General features: G+C 54.8%; 4 protein-coding genes across 4 annotated transcripts; 3 read left to right on the top strand and 1 right to left on the bottom strand.

Moving 5' to 3' along the window:
• Positions 1-401: 401 nt before the first annotated feature.
• Positions 402-2,829, top strand: CONPUDRAFT_170212 (uncharacterized protein; the record flags this gene model as incomplete). The annotated part of the gene is made up of 7 exons (XM_007777365.1): positions 402-442; positions 508-675; positions 730-1,026; positions 1,081-1,754; positions 1,819-1,907; positions 1,960-2,747; positions 2,818-2,829. Exons 2-7 carry the CDS (start codon positions 520-522, stop codon positions 2,827-2,829), a joined length of 2,016 nt encoding a protein of 671 aa, XP_007775555.1. The 5' UTR covers positions 402-442; positions 508-519.
• A 1,137-nt stretch (positions 2,830-3,966) lies between these two features.
• On the top strand, positions 3,967-5,820 carry CONPUDRAFT_113559 (aldo keto reductase). Its single transcript, XM_007777364.1, has 10 exons — positions 3,967-4,069; positions 4,121-4,140; positions 4,191-4,285; positions 4,339-4,442; positions 4,504-4,749; positions 4,811-4,923; positions 4,984-5,039; positions 5,104-5,144; positions 5,217-5,350; positions 5,412-5,820. Exons 1-10 carry the CDS (start codon positions 4,007-4,009, stop codon positions 5,563-5,565), a joined length of 1,026 nt encoding a protein of 341 aa, XP_007775554.1. The 5' UTR covers positions 3,967-4,006; the 3' UTR covers positions 5,566-5,820.
• A 610-nt stretch (positions 5,821-6,430) lies between these two features.
• On the top strand, positions 6,431-8,057 carry CONPUDRAFT_133216 (aldo keto reductase). The gene is made up of 9 exons (XM_007777363.1): positions 6,431-6,516; positions 6,574-6,593; positions 6,644-6,741; positions 6,794-6,897; positions 6,969-7,327; positions 7,381-7,436; positions 7,499-7,539; positions 7,602-7,735; positions 7,809-8,057. The coding sequence occupies exons 1-9, from the start codon at positions 6,460-6,462 to the stop codon at positions 7,954-7,956; spliced, it is 1,017 nt and encodes a 338-aa protein (XP_007775553.1). The 5' UTR covers positions 6,431-6,459; the 3' UTR covers positions 7,957-8,057.
• Positions 8,058-8,890: 833 nt separating this feature from the next.
• Positions 8,891-13,497, bottom strand: CONPUDRAFT_67834 (uncharacterized protein; the record flags this gene model as incomplete). The annotated part of the gene is made up of 14 exons (XM_007777340.1): positions 8,891-9,006; positions 9,074-9,538; positions 9,594-9,672; positions 9,732-10,073; positions 10,218-10,603; positions 10,692-10,837; positions 10,909-11,172; positions 11,241-11,455; positions 11,533-11,880; positions 11,940-12,194; positions 12,270-12,551; positions 12,715-13,054; positions 13,121-13,185; positions 13,246-13,497. The coding sequence occupies 14 exons, from the start codon at positions 13,495-13,497 to the stop codon at positions 8,891-8,893; spliced, it is 3,555 nt and encodes a 1,184-aa protein (XP_007775530.1).
• Between the last annotated feature and the right edge of the window lie 1,308 nt (positions 13,498-14,805).

The following is a 14,805-nucleotide window of genomic DNA, read 5'->3' as shown; positions in this document are numbered from 1 at the left end:
ACCTCTTCCCCGTCCGTGTTTCGTGTTTTAGGTGAGTTGTCTTGCTGCTGTTCTTCAGAGTCTGAGACTATAGCCATGGAAAGCGCCCTAAAAGATTCGGAAAGTACTGGGGATGGAGTTATGGCTCAAGGTTAAGGGAGTGAAGAACTCGCTACGAGGTCCAGTGACTTGGGGACAGAAGAGAAGCAGGAAACTGTACCTTTACCTGCTTACGCCGAAAAACGCCGAACCCGTGCGAAAAACGTATAATTTTTGCTTTTTGGGTACATTTCGCTGTGCTCGGAGCGCGCAGAGCGCTAAATTCTTCTTTGGTGCGCGGAGCTCACTACACTGTAGCTGTCGAATTATTTGCCCGTGTTATGTCTCTATTTTTTTGTCGCGGACGCATCACAGCTTGAGGGCTCTTTCGACACTCCGATAACAAGCCCAGACCAAATCTTCGGTATGCTACTTTATCGTTGACTTTCTGACATATCGGAATCCGACTAACGCGCGCGCTTGCAACAGCCACGTCAAGAGATGGACGCCGGTCAAACTGCAGCACCCGACGAACTGTTTGAAGAGCTTCAACAGCGCTTGAGCACTCCTGAGCCACAGCTGTCCGAAGGCCTATCCGGCCTTTTCACGAAGATGAGGGGTCCTCCTCTCTCCGACAGCTATGTGTTCACTGCTATGGTGCGTGAGCCCCTCTATTAAGCGTCACACTCTCATCACATCGTCAAACATCAGCAAGCGTTACAGTCGAAGGTCGCAAACACGCCAGCGCCATATCCAGATATTGGTAGCAAAGCACGCGACCCACTCACTCAAGCCTGCATTCGGGCTGGGATGATAGATGTTTTACTCACGTTCATACACGTTCCCTTTGAAAGCCTTGCAGCTACGGAAGTTGTCTGTAATGGGCGTTTGAGCCAGTGGATGACTTGGCACATGCTCGTCACGCTGACACGATATGGTACCCTTCAAGACCGCAAGGAGTTCCTAGACAAACTCATAGCCGCAGACATCATCCAATTATGTCTGGAGGTAAGCAGCTAGACACAGACACCCGGCTTTCTGCACTAACTTCAACTTATTTAGACGACATACCACCACAGTATACTGCGCTTTCGTGGGAAAGCGGCAGAGCTTCTTGGCAGTTTGGCGTCGCAAACATTTCTCATCCAGCGACTATCGGCTTCGACCGTCGCCGACATCCTTAGCGCTCTTTACACACTCGCTCTTCAGGATCCAGAAGCAACCTCTGACCAACTGACCAACCCACAGACGAACTGGCAGCATGTTCTAATGAACCTGGACTTCAAAGACCCGTGGAACAAGGACAGAATCTCTCAGGGTCTCATGGCAAATCGATACTTTGGTCAAGCGCAGGATTTTGCCCTGCACGCTGCCCGTGACCTCGTTACAATGAACACGCAGCCTTCTCCGAGGTACAATCTCGACGTTTTCAAGCACAAAGCATCTATCATGGACTTGTTGTTGGACTGCTTGCTGATTGGGCCTCTTCACTGCTATCCGGAGTGTACCGCTGCGTATGTGGCTAGCAATAACCTTGCCGCTTTCTTCAGGTGGCCGATCTCTATGATGGTCCCTGGCGTCTCAACGCCAGCTGATCAAGCGCCAAGTAACAAAGAGTGGAAGGTGTTCCTCCAGACTATGCAAGTTCTCACTTCGTGCAAAGACTGGGCCGAGAAAGTCGTCGAGGCATGGATGAAAACCGAGCCTGATGCGGAGGACAACGAGAAGAGGAACCAGTGCGTATGATAAAGACGTACAGTATACCCTGACGCGGACTGCTCACGACTACATGTTTTGTAGGAGCGTCGTCGATGCTCGTCTACTCTACAGCAAAGAAAAATCCCCACTTGATGATGAACAACTGTATAAGGAACTCGGGTCAGCAGTCGGTGGGTAACATCGCGCATCGTGCGAGTTGGGTAGTGACTCACTTATCGGCAGGCTGTTCTCGAGTTTCCGTCCTTCGCCTTATAACAACTCTGAGTCATGGTGCCGACGCGATAGGCATCAGGAACATTGATATCTACGCGTTTCTACCTATCGCTTATCGTGCAAGTCAAAAGACATATCAGGAAGACCAACCTGAAGTACAAATCCGCGTATTGCCGGACTGGCTTTATCTTGGGGGAAATTTCGAACGGGAAGGGGAAATCGATCCCTACTTTTTGGTTACCGAGACTATGCTTGGCCCTACGGCTTATGCGCGACTATTGGTTGTCTTAGCTCAGAGGAACGCCTTGAAGAGCGTCCAATCGTTGCAAAAGCCTCCCACCGGCCTATCCCCCACGACGTCTCTCGCACAGCTCCGTCAAATCACTCATCCAGACGTCATCTCCCGTTTCCTCAACATTGCTATCTTCCGGGTCCAGAGTGCCATGGAGAAGGCGGAAAAGGTTGTCCAAGTGGATATGATAGGAGGTGGCCTCGTTTTCGAGGGGACCGCAGAACTCGCCGCGGCCATGGTCGCATTTGACGACATAACAGGCGGGGAATACGCTACCGAGGAAGCCTCCGCGGCAAGGCACTATCTTTCGATGGCATTGCAGCATATCTCCGGAATCGCAACGAAACTTGAGAAATACCGGCGCGCGTACCTCTACCTAGCGGCAGCGGTCGCAGTTGCCGACACCATAAAGGAACCGCGCGCTGGTTGGACTGATTTTGCAGTAAAACTCAAAAGGCAGCTTCGGCAGGCTAAGAGGATGTTCGAAACTCGACAGAGCGCTGACGTAAGTATATCTCCACAGTTACATAGGATATTTGACTGACCTCTCCCTCTTAGTGACGCTTGTCTTGTAGAGACCACTCTAGGTTGCTGTTTACTCTGGTATATTCTTCAGTAACGATTGGTAACGAACGCTTCCTGCGTGTACATGTGCTATTAAAAGTCTGTGCCTATAATACACTGAAATTGCTCCATCTTGAAGGTCTGTGGCGCAGCGTGGCATCAACGCCTGTAAGAACTGAGAGCGGGTGTGTTCACATCGAACATCGCTCTACATAACTTTCAATCGCTGCGACATCCTCCTGCCAGACTTTCACCCTCCACGTCTATTGCTCGGCTCCGCCAGATCACCCACCAAGATGTTATCGGATGCTTCCTCAACATTGGGATGATCAGGGTTCGGAAAGCGACGACGAAGGCGGAGTTAGATGAAGACGAAGATAGGGACTGCCCGAATGTCAAGATACGAGCTGGAGTCGGGTTTTCTGCAGCTGCAGAGCTCGCCATTGCCATCGCCGCGTTAGACGAACTCACCAGGGGAGAGTACGCCACCGAGGAATCATCGGTACCAAGAAACTACCTGTTATGGCATTACATCGCATCGCCGAGGCCGCAACGAAGGCGAGGAGATATCGGTGCGCGTATTTCTGCCTGGTTATAACAATCGGGATGGCTGAGGGTATGGACGAGGCGCCTCCAGGTGGGCGGATTTCGTGAGGCAGCTCAAGAAGCAACTTCGCCAGGCCAATAGTAGGTTGGAAACTCAACCGAGCAACGACATAAGTCATGATTATAACAAGCTGGCGTGATCTCGGAAAATGACAAATATTCGTTCTTTCAGTGAGGCTTGCTGACCTCAGTCTAAGTTGCTATCGCTTCTTGCTTCCTTCCCGCACTTCTGAGCGTATATTTGACCTATGCGTCAATTGAACGGAAGATGAACAGAAAAAGCTGCGTATGGTCTTGGTACCGTCTACGTGGAACTCTGTTTGCTCCTGTTAGACACGCTTACCTGAGCAGCTGAGCCTGCCGGACGCGTCAGCGCAAGGGCGGTGACGCGGTGACGGCATGCGGCCTCCGATCATTTACTCCCAGCAGTACTTACGCCTCCTTCGCATTTACATACAACTTTCTGACTTTACCATAAGTTCGGGTGTCCTGCTCGCTACGCATGAAAATGTATAAAAGGACCAACCGCGGTTACGCTCAGATACCAACCTCATCGAGCTCGCACCTTCTGACAAACCCTTATTGACTAATATAATGGCTTCCACGACGACGTCCTTGCACACGCCTTCTGGCACAGTTGTTATCAACAAGATCGGCGTATGTTTTTCACATTCCGAAAGATTGAGTGAAGCTCACGGATATGTGTAGCATGGCTTGATGTCGATGACGTAGGAGAACGTCAATCTCGCTCTGTCGGTACATGCTCACTATTAAGCAGACTGACGGGAACTATCCCGGACGAACAGTGTTTTGCAGCCATCAAGGGTGGGGTAGACTCCCTCCCTGAGGGTGTGAAGATGTTCTTGAACGGCGGTGAGTATTATGCATTCGTAAAGATGGACGAGAAAGCTCATCAAACGTCCCAGGGGAGTTCTACGGTCCGAACGCCAACACCGCGAACCTCGAGATGCTCTCGCGGTTCTTCGAAAAGTACCCCGAGTACGCCGACAAGACGTTCTTGTCCGTAAAGGTGCGTTTATTACCTTGTCCTCCAAACTTCGTTCTCGTATGCCGACGCTCTTTCTCCACAGGGTGGTATCAATCTGAAGGCCTTCTCCATTGACGGCAGCGAGGAGAACACAAAGGCGAGCATAGAGAACGTCCTTGACAAGCTGCGCGGGAAGAAGAAGCTCGACCTCTACCAGTTCGGTCGTGTAGACAAGAACGTCCCGCTCGAAACGACGCTCGACGTGATGGCGCAGTACGTCAAGGAGGGCAAGGTCGGATCGATCGGCATGTCGGAGGTGAGGGCGGAGACGCTGCTGCGTGGGCACAAGGTACGGTTTCTCTTCGCTTTCAGTATGCCGTTGGGCAGAGGCCAATAGTGATCGTGTCAAGTTCCATCCTGTGACCGCCGTCGAGATCGAAGTCAGCCCTTGGGAGTATGGATCGGAGCAGAAGAAGGTTATCGAGGTGGCGAAGGAGAATAACATCGCGGTCATCGCGTATTCGTGAGCTTTAAACCCATGTCCTTCGAGATGTCACGCTTGCTAACATCAATGGTGACTCAGCCCCATCGGACGTGGTTTCCTCTCCGGAGAATTCAAGAAGTTCGAGGACCTGCCTGGTTTGTAGATTTCACCCTCCTTTGGTATCGATGGCTGGGTGTTTACAATGTTAATGTTGAACAGAGAACGACCGTCGTCGCCAGTGGCCCCGCTTCCAGAAAGAGGTCAGTTTGACTCGCAGACAATGTTATTCCCCGCTACGCACGTTGATATAAACACACGCAACACTTTCTCAGAACTTTGAGAAGAACGTCGTTATCGTTGATCAGCTGCAAGCCATATCCAAGCCCAAGGGTATTACTCCGGCCCAGCTGTCTATCGCATGGGTGTCCACTCTCGGTCCCCATGTTGTTCCTCTCCCTGGCTCGGCGTAAGTGTTCTGGCACCATCGTCGACATGCTTTGTTCATAGGCGTTCGCTTGTTTCGACAGTCGTACTGATCGCACCCTGGAGAACCTTGCAAGCAACAACGTCACTTTCACTACCGAGGAACTGGCGAAGGTCAACGAGGTTGTCGAGAACGCGGCTATCACAGTACAGGGTGATCGCTACCCGGAAGCGCATATGGCGGCCCTTTGGGCCTGATCGTGTCATCTGCCTTGAGCCATTGTAGAGCTGACAACGTGTATGTTGTCGATGCTCTCGCGTCGCCCGAGTGTATGTTGCCAGGTCACGCTTCTATACCTCTTCTATGTACGATAACGTCGAATAGCTTGATAAGCCATGTTAGAAAATCTACAGATGTGAACGATTAGTTAAAAGGTCGCGGAATAGGAACTTGCTGTACCTGATAACGTAGACATGTCCTGTGCATTCATGCTTACATGCGGTTGTCGTGCTTCTACCCATTTTCCTCCGTGTATTTATAAGTGTGCGGCAAGGGTGGACATTTCACCTCAGAGCGTTCGGTATGCGGAGGGTGGTCTCAGAGGATCGAGCCTATGATTAGAATGTTATAGTAGACAAATATTGTTGGGTCTTCGAGCGAGGAGGAGAACGAAATTGTCAAGTAAACGTTGGATTGAATGGTGACTGAGAAATGACTAAATGAAATGAGAAGAGGTAATGTAAAAAGAAAGCTGAGGTTGACATGTGACAGGCTGTTGACAGCTCTCGGACAGCCCGTCGGCAGTTCGGCAAGTCCCGCGGAACCTTTGAAGCGCGTCTCATCCTCCACCTGTCAGCACGACGCGTTCATCAGTCACGACGGACACTCATCCCTCATTAGGTCTTCCTTCTCATGAGCCATCTCAAGGTGCCGGACGATGGCGAACGCGTCGGCAACCAACAAGTAGTCAACCAAGGTACTTGAGTCATCCTGAAAGCGTGACATCAGCAACATTATTCCCCTTGTCCCCTCACTAGGCACTGTGTCTCCTCGCCGCATATAAAGACCAGTTTGAGGAGAACGAAGAGCAGCTCTTCTCTCCAACCCAACCCTCCCCTTCGATCACATCTCAACTCAAACTGCCCATCACAATGTCTACCACAACTTTCTTCACTCCCACCGGCGAAGTCGTTGTGAACAAGATTGGCGTATGTTGAACCCTACTTCTCTTCCACGATAACGCGATCTTATAGATGTCACTGTAGCACGGTCTAATGTCCATGACGTGCGTGACTACTCAGCAGCAACGCGACACAGTTCACTGACCCCGAGCAGCGCGACGGCGACCATCACCCCTGACAAACAGTGCTTCGAGGCAATCAAGGCTGGTGTTGACTCTCTTCCTCCAGGTGTGAAGATGTTCCTGAACGCCGGTATGCCTTGATCTCCCCTTCCCCCTGGATATGTGCTCACCCAGCTGTCCAGGGGAGTTCTATGGCCCAAACGCCAGTCCTGTCAACCTCGAGATGCTCTCCCGGTTCTTCGAGAAGTACCCCGACTACGCTGAGAAGACGTTCCTGTCTGTCAAGGTACGTGCGAAATAGCTCAGTGGATTTCGGCGCAGCATTGACAGCGTAATATCATATCTCCCCTTTGCTAGGGTGGCATGCAAGCCGGCTCGCTCGTTGCGGACGGCAGCGACGAGAACCTCGCGCGGAGCGTGAACACCATCGTCGAGAAGCTCCGCGGATTCAAAAAGGTCGATCTCTTCCAGTGCGCGCGCGTCGACAAGAAGGTGCCCGTCGAGCAGTCCATCGCGACGCTCGCCCGCTTCGTCAAGGAGGGTAAGATCGGCTCGATCGGCATGTCCGAGGTCAGGGCGGAGACTTTGCTTCGCGGGCACAAGGTGCATCCCATCACCACCGTTGAGATCGAGGTCAGCCCGTGGGAGTACAGCCAGGAAGTGAGGGACGTGATTAATGCGGCGAAGGAGAACAACATCGTTGTTGTTGCGTACTCGTGAGCGCCATCTTCATGTCTCTTGCCCGCAACCAAGTCCTCATATAAGATAGACCCATCGGCCACGGCTTCCTCTCAGGCGAGATCAGAAAGCTCGAGGACTTCGCTGGTATGACTTACCTTCTCGTTCTCGATCACACCTAACATCTACCATCTGTTCGTTTTCTACAGCGGACGACCGCCGGCGCATGCACCCGCGCTTCCAGCCAGGGGTCAGTACTCGGCCCGTCAAGCCCTCTTGCCGATAGCCACGCTGACACCACCGCACACACAGAACCTCGAAAAGAACCTCGTCATCGTCGACCAGCTCACCGCGATCGCGACCGCAAAGGGCATCACCCCCGCGCAGCTCTCCATCGCCTGGGTCTCCTCCCTCGGCCCGCACGTCCTGCCCCTTCCTGGCTCCGCGTGAGTACCATCGCACAGAACATATCACTTTCGGAGGAGAACGCATACCTAACGCGTGTTCTTCGCTTTTCAGCCGCACGGCGCGCCAGCTCGAGAACCTTGCCGCCAACAGCGTCACGTTCACGCCCGAGGAACTCGACAAGGTCAACGAGGTCGTCAGGAATGCCGAGCCCGCGGGCACGCGCTATCCCGAGTTCCTTCTTAAAGACCTCTGGGCTTAAGCGGATGCTAGCGTTTTGCTGGTTGCTGTGTAGCTCGGTGTATTGAATGTTAGTCGATAGCAGCTGCTTATCATTGAACACTACTGCGAATCCTTCGTGTCATGTAGAAATGCATATCATTTGTCATGATATCTCGCTTTATCAGGTTACCTGACAGTGTTCCGAAAGAGATCGACTACATGGCATAGACTGGCTACGCATGACTTGGTAGAGTCTGCTAGCTGCATCGGCTTCAAGAATAGCACTCTGAATCAGATAAGACTAAGAACGCACACACACGCGGAAATGCGATCGAGCGTTATCTGCGTAAAAACGAGACATTACAAATGACACAAGACAGAAAGAAAGGCTCATAGTGTTCAGACCAGCTGGCTTAGAGAGAATAAAATTGGGCAAAATGATAAAAACGAAACATGTAAGATGGACAAGTAACTACTAGTACATTGCTTGACGTAGTTTGTTTGTTTCAATGTGCAAGTGCGAATATGTCCTAGCAAGATACAAGAAGGCAGTGAACAACGAAGGCTGCATGTGAGATACGGGGCGAGAGCAGGCCGGTGTCGCAGGGCGCGGTGTCTGGCGGGCAAGTCTGAATGTGTTATGCCCCGTTAGCGTCGGCTCTCGCTCCGTGGCTAGCACGATAGCATGAGCAAGTGACGCTGCCATCCAACGAGTGGTGTGGTACCAGCACGATGCGAGCGGGAATTAGTGGTAGCAGGGGTATACAACCAAATAACTATGGTATGCAGGTGTCGTGTTACAAGTCCTTTAAGGAAGGAGGCGGTATACGCAGACGTTAGTGAGAGGGCGACGACCCTCGATGCCGACGAGGACAGCGCCGGAGACGGTGAGAGGAATGTAGAACGTTTGAAAAGCCACGTCAGCGCGACGTGCTATGCCCGAGCACTAGCACGAGCCGGAGAAACGGCCGAGCTTATGCGGGGAGAATAGCAGGCGGGCGGTGCAGCAAGTGGTACTGCTTCGCCGCCTTCACGCGCTCGCCCGCGAGCTTGTTGATCGAGTTGAGCAAATCACCCCGTCTTAGCGGCTCTACAAAATCACACACACACCGTCAGCGCCCAGCCATCGAGAACAAGAAACAGCGAAAGAAACGCACTCGTGATATGGTCGTCCATGCCCGCCTGCAAGCACCGCTCACGATCACCAATCATCGCATGCGCCGTGAGCGCAATGATCGGCGTCCTGCCCAGCCCTTTGCCCATCTCGTACGCACGGATGAGCTCCGTCGCCTCCATGCCACCCATGAACGGCATCGACACGTCCATGAGAATGATGTCAAATGGCCTGGCTTGCTGCACGCGCGCCTTGAACGCGTCGACGGCGAGCGAGCCGTTCTCCGCGATCTCGACGCTGTGCCCGTACTTCTCGAGGATCTTGACTGCTAGCTTCTGGTTGACCATGTTATCCTCCGCGAGCAGAATATCGAACACGATGTCGTTCGGCGCGGACACGGGGCTGACGGTGTTCGACTCTAGAGCCGTGATGAGCGCCGCCGCGAGGTCCTGGGCTGAGACGGGTGTCGTAACCTGGGCGCTGATCGAGTTATCCAGGCACCATTTCACTAGATAGGTTCAAGTCAGCGTTGTGATAGGGTACTATTATGACGCTCCACGCACAGTTCAAACGAGGCATTGAAGGCGCCAAAAGGACGATGGGGATGTACCGCAGATGCTCGCATTCACGTATGCTCTCCGTCTATTGCCATATGATATCAGCACCCATATCTCGCATACCAGAACATCAGACCGACTCACCATCGTCAACGAGTCCACAACAATAGTATCGATCTGCGGGCACCTGTCCTTCTCGCTGACCTCGCTGACCCCGCCCACGCCGTACGACCGCAGACCGAGCTCCTGGATGCGGTGCACGACGCCGGTGGTATCGCCGAGCGTGTCGACAAAGAGAATCGAGCGTTTCTGGAACGGCTGCATCTTGCCGAGCGTCGCCTCGATCGTGCTCTGGCTGATCTGGGATGTGATGGTGAAGAAGAACTTGGAGCCCTTCGACACCTCCGACTCGACCCACATGTTGCCCTGCATCAGGTTGACAAGCCGCTTCGAGATGGATAGACCAAGACCTGTACCGCCGTACTCCTGTGGGGAGTGAAAATATGTACCGTTAGCAAACAGCAGGTCAACGGGCAAGAGAAAATATAAGACTGAGAACCCTCTACTTCCGCAGCGATCTCATGCGAAATGAAGGGGCGAAGGGCCGGAACGAAAACGCGTCACACTCACCCTCGTAGTCGACCCATCAGCTTGGCAGAAAGTGTCGAAGATAAGGTTCAGTTTGTCCTTCGCAATCCCGATACCCGTGTCCGTCACACAGAACTCGAGCGTCACACTCGAGTCGTCCAGCGCGAGCAGCCTGCACGATAGCGCGACGTGGCCCTTCTTGGACACCTTGGACGGCGTGAACTTGATCGCGTTCCCGACCAAGTTGGTTATGACTTGTCGTAGACGGAGCGAGTCACCAATCAACTGATCTGGGATGTCTGGGTCGACGTCATACGTGAGATCGAGGTTGTTCTGCGAAGCACGGACGACGAGCGTCTTGAGGATGCCGAAGACCGTCTGCCGGAGCGAGTACGAGACAGCCTCCATCGTCATCCGCCCAGCCTCGACTGTTCCAGACCAGAAGCAAGTTCGTTAGTAAAACGTGAAGAAGGCAACTACGTCACAGGAAGAACACGGTGCGAGATGAGAACTCACTTTTAGAAATATCCAAGATGTCATCGATAATCAATAGTAGCGAGCGAGCCAACGAGTGCACTAGCAGCAACGACTCGCGCTGCGACCGGTTCAAGTCCGAGTCTAGCGTCAACTCCGTCATACCGATGATACCGTTCATGGGCGTTCTATAAACGCGTAATGAAACACGAAATCAGCACCCTTTGCCCTCTCGGCAGATAACAAAAACACCACCCACCGAATCTCGTGCGACATGTTCGCTAAGAACTCAGACTTGCTCCGGTTCGCCAACTCGGCCGCCTCACGCGCGGCCGTGTTCTTCTGGATCGAGTCGCGCAAGTTGAACACCATCTGGTTGATCTGCGTCTTCAACGAGTCCATCTCTCCGCTCGCCTCGACCGTGATGAACCGTGTAAAGTCGCCGTCCATGGCCGCCGCAGAGATCTGCGCGAAGCCGCGCACCTGCGTCGTCAAGTTGCCGGCCATCGTGTTCACGGACATGCTGCGCACCCACAAACACGTGTTTGTCAGTACAGCTCTAAACCTGATTCACACTGAGAAGAGACGTACGTGATCTCCTGCCAGATACCCTGGACGTTCCCGACCTCGGCCTGGACACCTAGCTTGCCCTCCGTGCCGACCTCGAACGCGACCTTCTTCACCTCCTTGGCGAAGATGGCCAACTGCGCAATCATGTCGTTGATCGTGTTCACCAAACTCAACATCTCGCCAGACACGGACACGCCCGTGATCTGCTGCGTCAAGTCACCGCGCGCCACGGCCGTCTATCCACACGCCAAACAACCAAATCAACGTTAGTAATGGCGCTAAAATGAAAGAAGATCGAAGGAGGCAAACGCACCGTAGCAACCGCAATCGTGCGGACCTGTAGCGTCAAATTCGCCGCCATCACGTTCACATTATCCGTCAAATCCTTCCACGTCCCGCCCACATTCGTCACTCGCGCCTGCCCGCCCAACTTGCCCTCGGTGCCGACCTCGCGCGCGACACGCGTGACCTCGTCCGCGAATAGCGACAACGACTCCGTCATGCCGTTCACCGTCTCCTTGAGCTCGTTGATCTCGCCGCGCACCTCCACCTCGATCTTCTTCGTCAAGTCGCCGCCCGCGACCGCCTTCGTGACCTCGGCGATCGACCGCACCTGGTTCGTCAAGTTCATCGCCATCAGGTTCACATTGTCCGTCAAGACCTGCCGGGGTCATCAGCCTTGCGAGAACATACGGAAAACGACAAAGAAAACGGGCGCACCTTCCACATCCCCTGCACATCCGGCACACTCGCCTGCCCACCCAATATACCCTCCGTGCCGACCTCGAGCGACACGCGCGTGACCTCGTTCGCGAGCGTGCTCAACTGGGCCACCATGCTGTTCACCGTCATCTTCAAGTCCAGCATCTCGCCCTGCACGTCCACATTCACGATCTTGCTCAAGTCGCCCAGCGCGACCGCCTTCGTCACCTCCGAGATCGACCGCACCTGGTCCGTCAAGTTGCTCGCCATTTTCTACAAACGCACCCAAAAAAAGGCACATCAAAACCAACCCCACCAATGCAAAGAACAGAGAAAGGAAGGACGCACGTTCACATTCCGCGTCAAATCCGCCCACGTCCCCTGCACCCCCTCCACGCGCGCCTGCCCGCCCAATATCCCCTGCGTCCCCACCTCGAGCGCGACACGCGTCACCTCGGACGCGAACGCGCTCAACTGGTCCACCATGCTGTTCACCGTCAGCTTCAACGTCGACATCTCGCCCTCGACTTGTATCTCGATCTTCTGCGTCAAGTCGCCCTTGGCCACCGCCGTCGTCACCTTCGCGATGCTCCGCACTTGGTCCGTCAAGGACGAACACATCCGGTTCACCTGCGAGGCAAGGGCATTAGTGTAAATTCGCGGTAGTATCAGATGGTGCAATGCAAGAGGAGCGCATGTTTGGGCGAACCAAGCAAATTCGAAGAGATAGCGTTTTGTGGAGGCAAACGCGCAAACCCACAAAACAAAACCGAAACAAAACAAACCCACTCACATTCCTAACCAACTCAAACCACACCCCCTCCACATCCGGCACATGCGCCTGCCCGCCCAACTTGCCCTGCGATCCCACCTCCAACGTCACCCTCGTCACCTCCGCCGCTAGCGCCCTCAGCCTTATAACCATACCGTTGACCGTGTTCTTCAAGTCCAATATCTCGCCGCGCGCGTCCACGTCGATCTGCTTCGACAAATCGCCCAACGCGACGGCTTTCGTGACGGTCGCGATGGACCGCACTTGGTTCGTCAAGTTCGCGGCGAGCTTGTTGACGACGCCGGTGAGTTCGCGCCAGGTGCCTTCGACGTCGAGGACGAGGGCTTGGCCGCCCAATTTACTGTTGCGGTGGTGGTGGTATGAGTATCCAGTACATATTAGTGCATGTACGAATGAGGGAACGCACCCTTCGGTTCCGACTTCCTGCGACACCCGAGTAACCTCCTTGGCGAACTGACCCAACTTGTCCACCTAAAACCAAACCGAGTTCAGTGCCCACGTCCATGCACAGCTTCATCGTGACAAACGCACCATGGTATTGATAACGTCCTTGAGCTGCACCATAACCACGCCCTGCACAGGCACCGTAATCTTCTGACTCAAATCGCCCCTCGCGACCGCATTACACACCCGCGCAACATCCTGCACCTGCGCCTTTAGCAACCTCAGCTCCTCCACCGCACTCATCCCGCTCTCAAACGCCGCCGCCGCAAGCGGACCGGGCGGAACAACGAGCGGCGAGCCCGACGGCGAACCCGAGAAGGACGCGTTGATGCGCGACATGGTCATCGTGTCCGTGATCTGCTTCCCGCACATCGGGCAGTTGATGTGCTCCACGTGCGAGGTGTTGGGCGCCGAGTTCGACGAGCCGTTCGAGTACGAGCGGTGCAGCTTCGCGAACTCGAGGTTCGACGGGATGCCGTCGAGCGACAGCGACATGGGCGCGCTTGCGATGCGGCCGTACCCGTTGGCGCCGTTCAGCGCCTCGCGCTTGGCGGCGACGCCCGAGCGGCTGGATGCGGCGGCTGCGGCCGAGGGCGTGCGGTCCGGGTCGACTCCTCTGTGGCTGTGGTGGCTCCGGGAGGAGGAGGTCTGGTGGGCGTGGTAGGCGGCGATGGCGGTGAAATCGGTGGCGGCGTCGATGGTATCGAGGAGGCCCAGGGCCTGGTGGGGGTGGATCCTGTCCATGTGGTCCATATGGTGGTGGTGGTGATGGTGGTGGTGGACGGGGGCCGCCGCCGCTGTCGGTGCGAAGATGGATGCGGCGGGGGTGGAGTCGTCGGACATGTCGACGTCGACCTCGTCCGGGCACGAGTCGAGGGAGGTGGGGAAGAAGCTCGCTGCACTGCCGTTGCCAGCGCTGCGGGTGAGGTCCCTAGTGGGCGGGCTCTTGTTGTTGGCGGGGCTGGAGGGGCGCTGGCTGCCATTGCTGATGCTGCCGCCGCTGCCTCCACTGCCTCCACTGCCTGTAGAACCGTTGGAGGAGGCAGCGCTGGAGGAAGAGGAATGAGGCGGGGTGTCGCCGACGGAGCGGCGCTTCTTTGTCTCTGGACCGTAGATAGATGCCCATGATTCGTGGGCCTTGATGGAAGAGAGAGTCTCCTCTGCTGTGTACATGCGGCGTGCGACGGCTGCGAGGGAGCGGAGGATGGTGTCGGTCTGCCAATCAGAGGGGCCGTCGTAGCGAGGCGGGGGAGTGCTCATGGGACATAACTCATAGGCGGAGAGGAGGGCGATGAGATGGCTGAGGAAGGGATGTTGGAAGGGCTGTGCCGGGTCCACGACGATCGCGCTCATCGTGGGCAGCAGAGAGGGAGGGATCGACTCTGCTGGCGGGGCACGGGATGGGGGAGAGGAGAGGAGAGGATGGGGGGAGAGAGGAAGGGGAGGGAGATGGGGATGTGTCAGCAGACTTGTGGTGATAGAATGGATAGGCTGTCAATGGGCAGAAAGAGAAAAGCGCTTGCTGACTACTCTAGCTCGACTCTGAATCTCTCCGCCGTCGACTTGCCACATCCAATTCGTTATCCGCTATTATATCCCCCGTTATTTTTCATCCAATCCCGCAATTGCGCCCCCATCCCGGCACAT

Source organism: Coniophora puteana (genome assembly GCF_000271625.1).
Source record: "Coniophora puteana RWD-64-598 SS2 unplaced genomic scaffold CONPUscaffold_21, whole genome shotgun sequence".
In the NCBI taxonomy this organism is placed as follows: Eukaryota; Fungi; Basidiomycota; class Agaricomycetes; order Boletales; family Coniophoraceae; genus Coniophora; species Coniophora puteana.
The sequence above is the reverse complement of the archived record's forward strand: the minus strand, read 5'-3'. Positions and strand labels throughout refer to the sequence as shown.

Excerpts from the sequence above, each read along its gene's own strand:
- CONPUDRAFT_113559 (XM_007777364.1), top strand. The coding sequence starts at position 4,007 with ATGGCTTCCACGACGACGTCCTTGCACACGCCTTCTGGCACAGTTGTT. Across the intron at positions 4,924-4,983 it reads ATCGCGGTCATCGCGTATTC|CCCCATCGGACGTGGTTTCC; the intron begins GTGAGCTTTAAA and ends ATGGTGACTCAG. Across the intron at positions 5,040-5,103 it reads GAAGTTCGAGGACCTGCCTG|AGAACGACCGTCGTCGCCAG; the intron begins GTTTGTAGATTT and ends AATGTTGAACAG.
- CONPUDRAFT_133216 (XM_007777363.1), top strand. The coding sequence starts at position 6,460 with ATGTCTACCACAACTTTCTTCACTCCCACCGGCGAAGTCGTTGTGAAC. Across the intron at positions 6,517-6,573 it reads TCGTTGTGAACAAGATTGGC|CACGGTCTAATGTCCATGAC; the intron begins GTATGTTGAACC and ends ATGTCACTGTAG. Across the intron at positions 6,898-6,968 it reads AGACGTTCCTGTCTGTCAAG|GGTGGCATGCAAGCCGGCTC; the intron begins GTACGTGCGAAA and ends CCCCTTTGCTAG.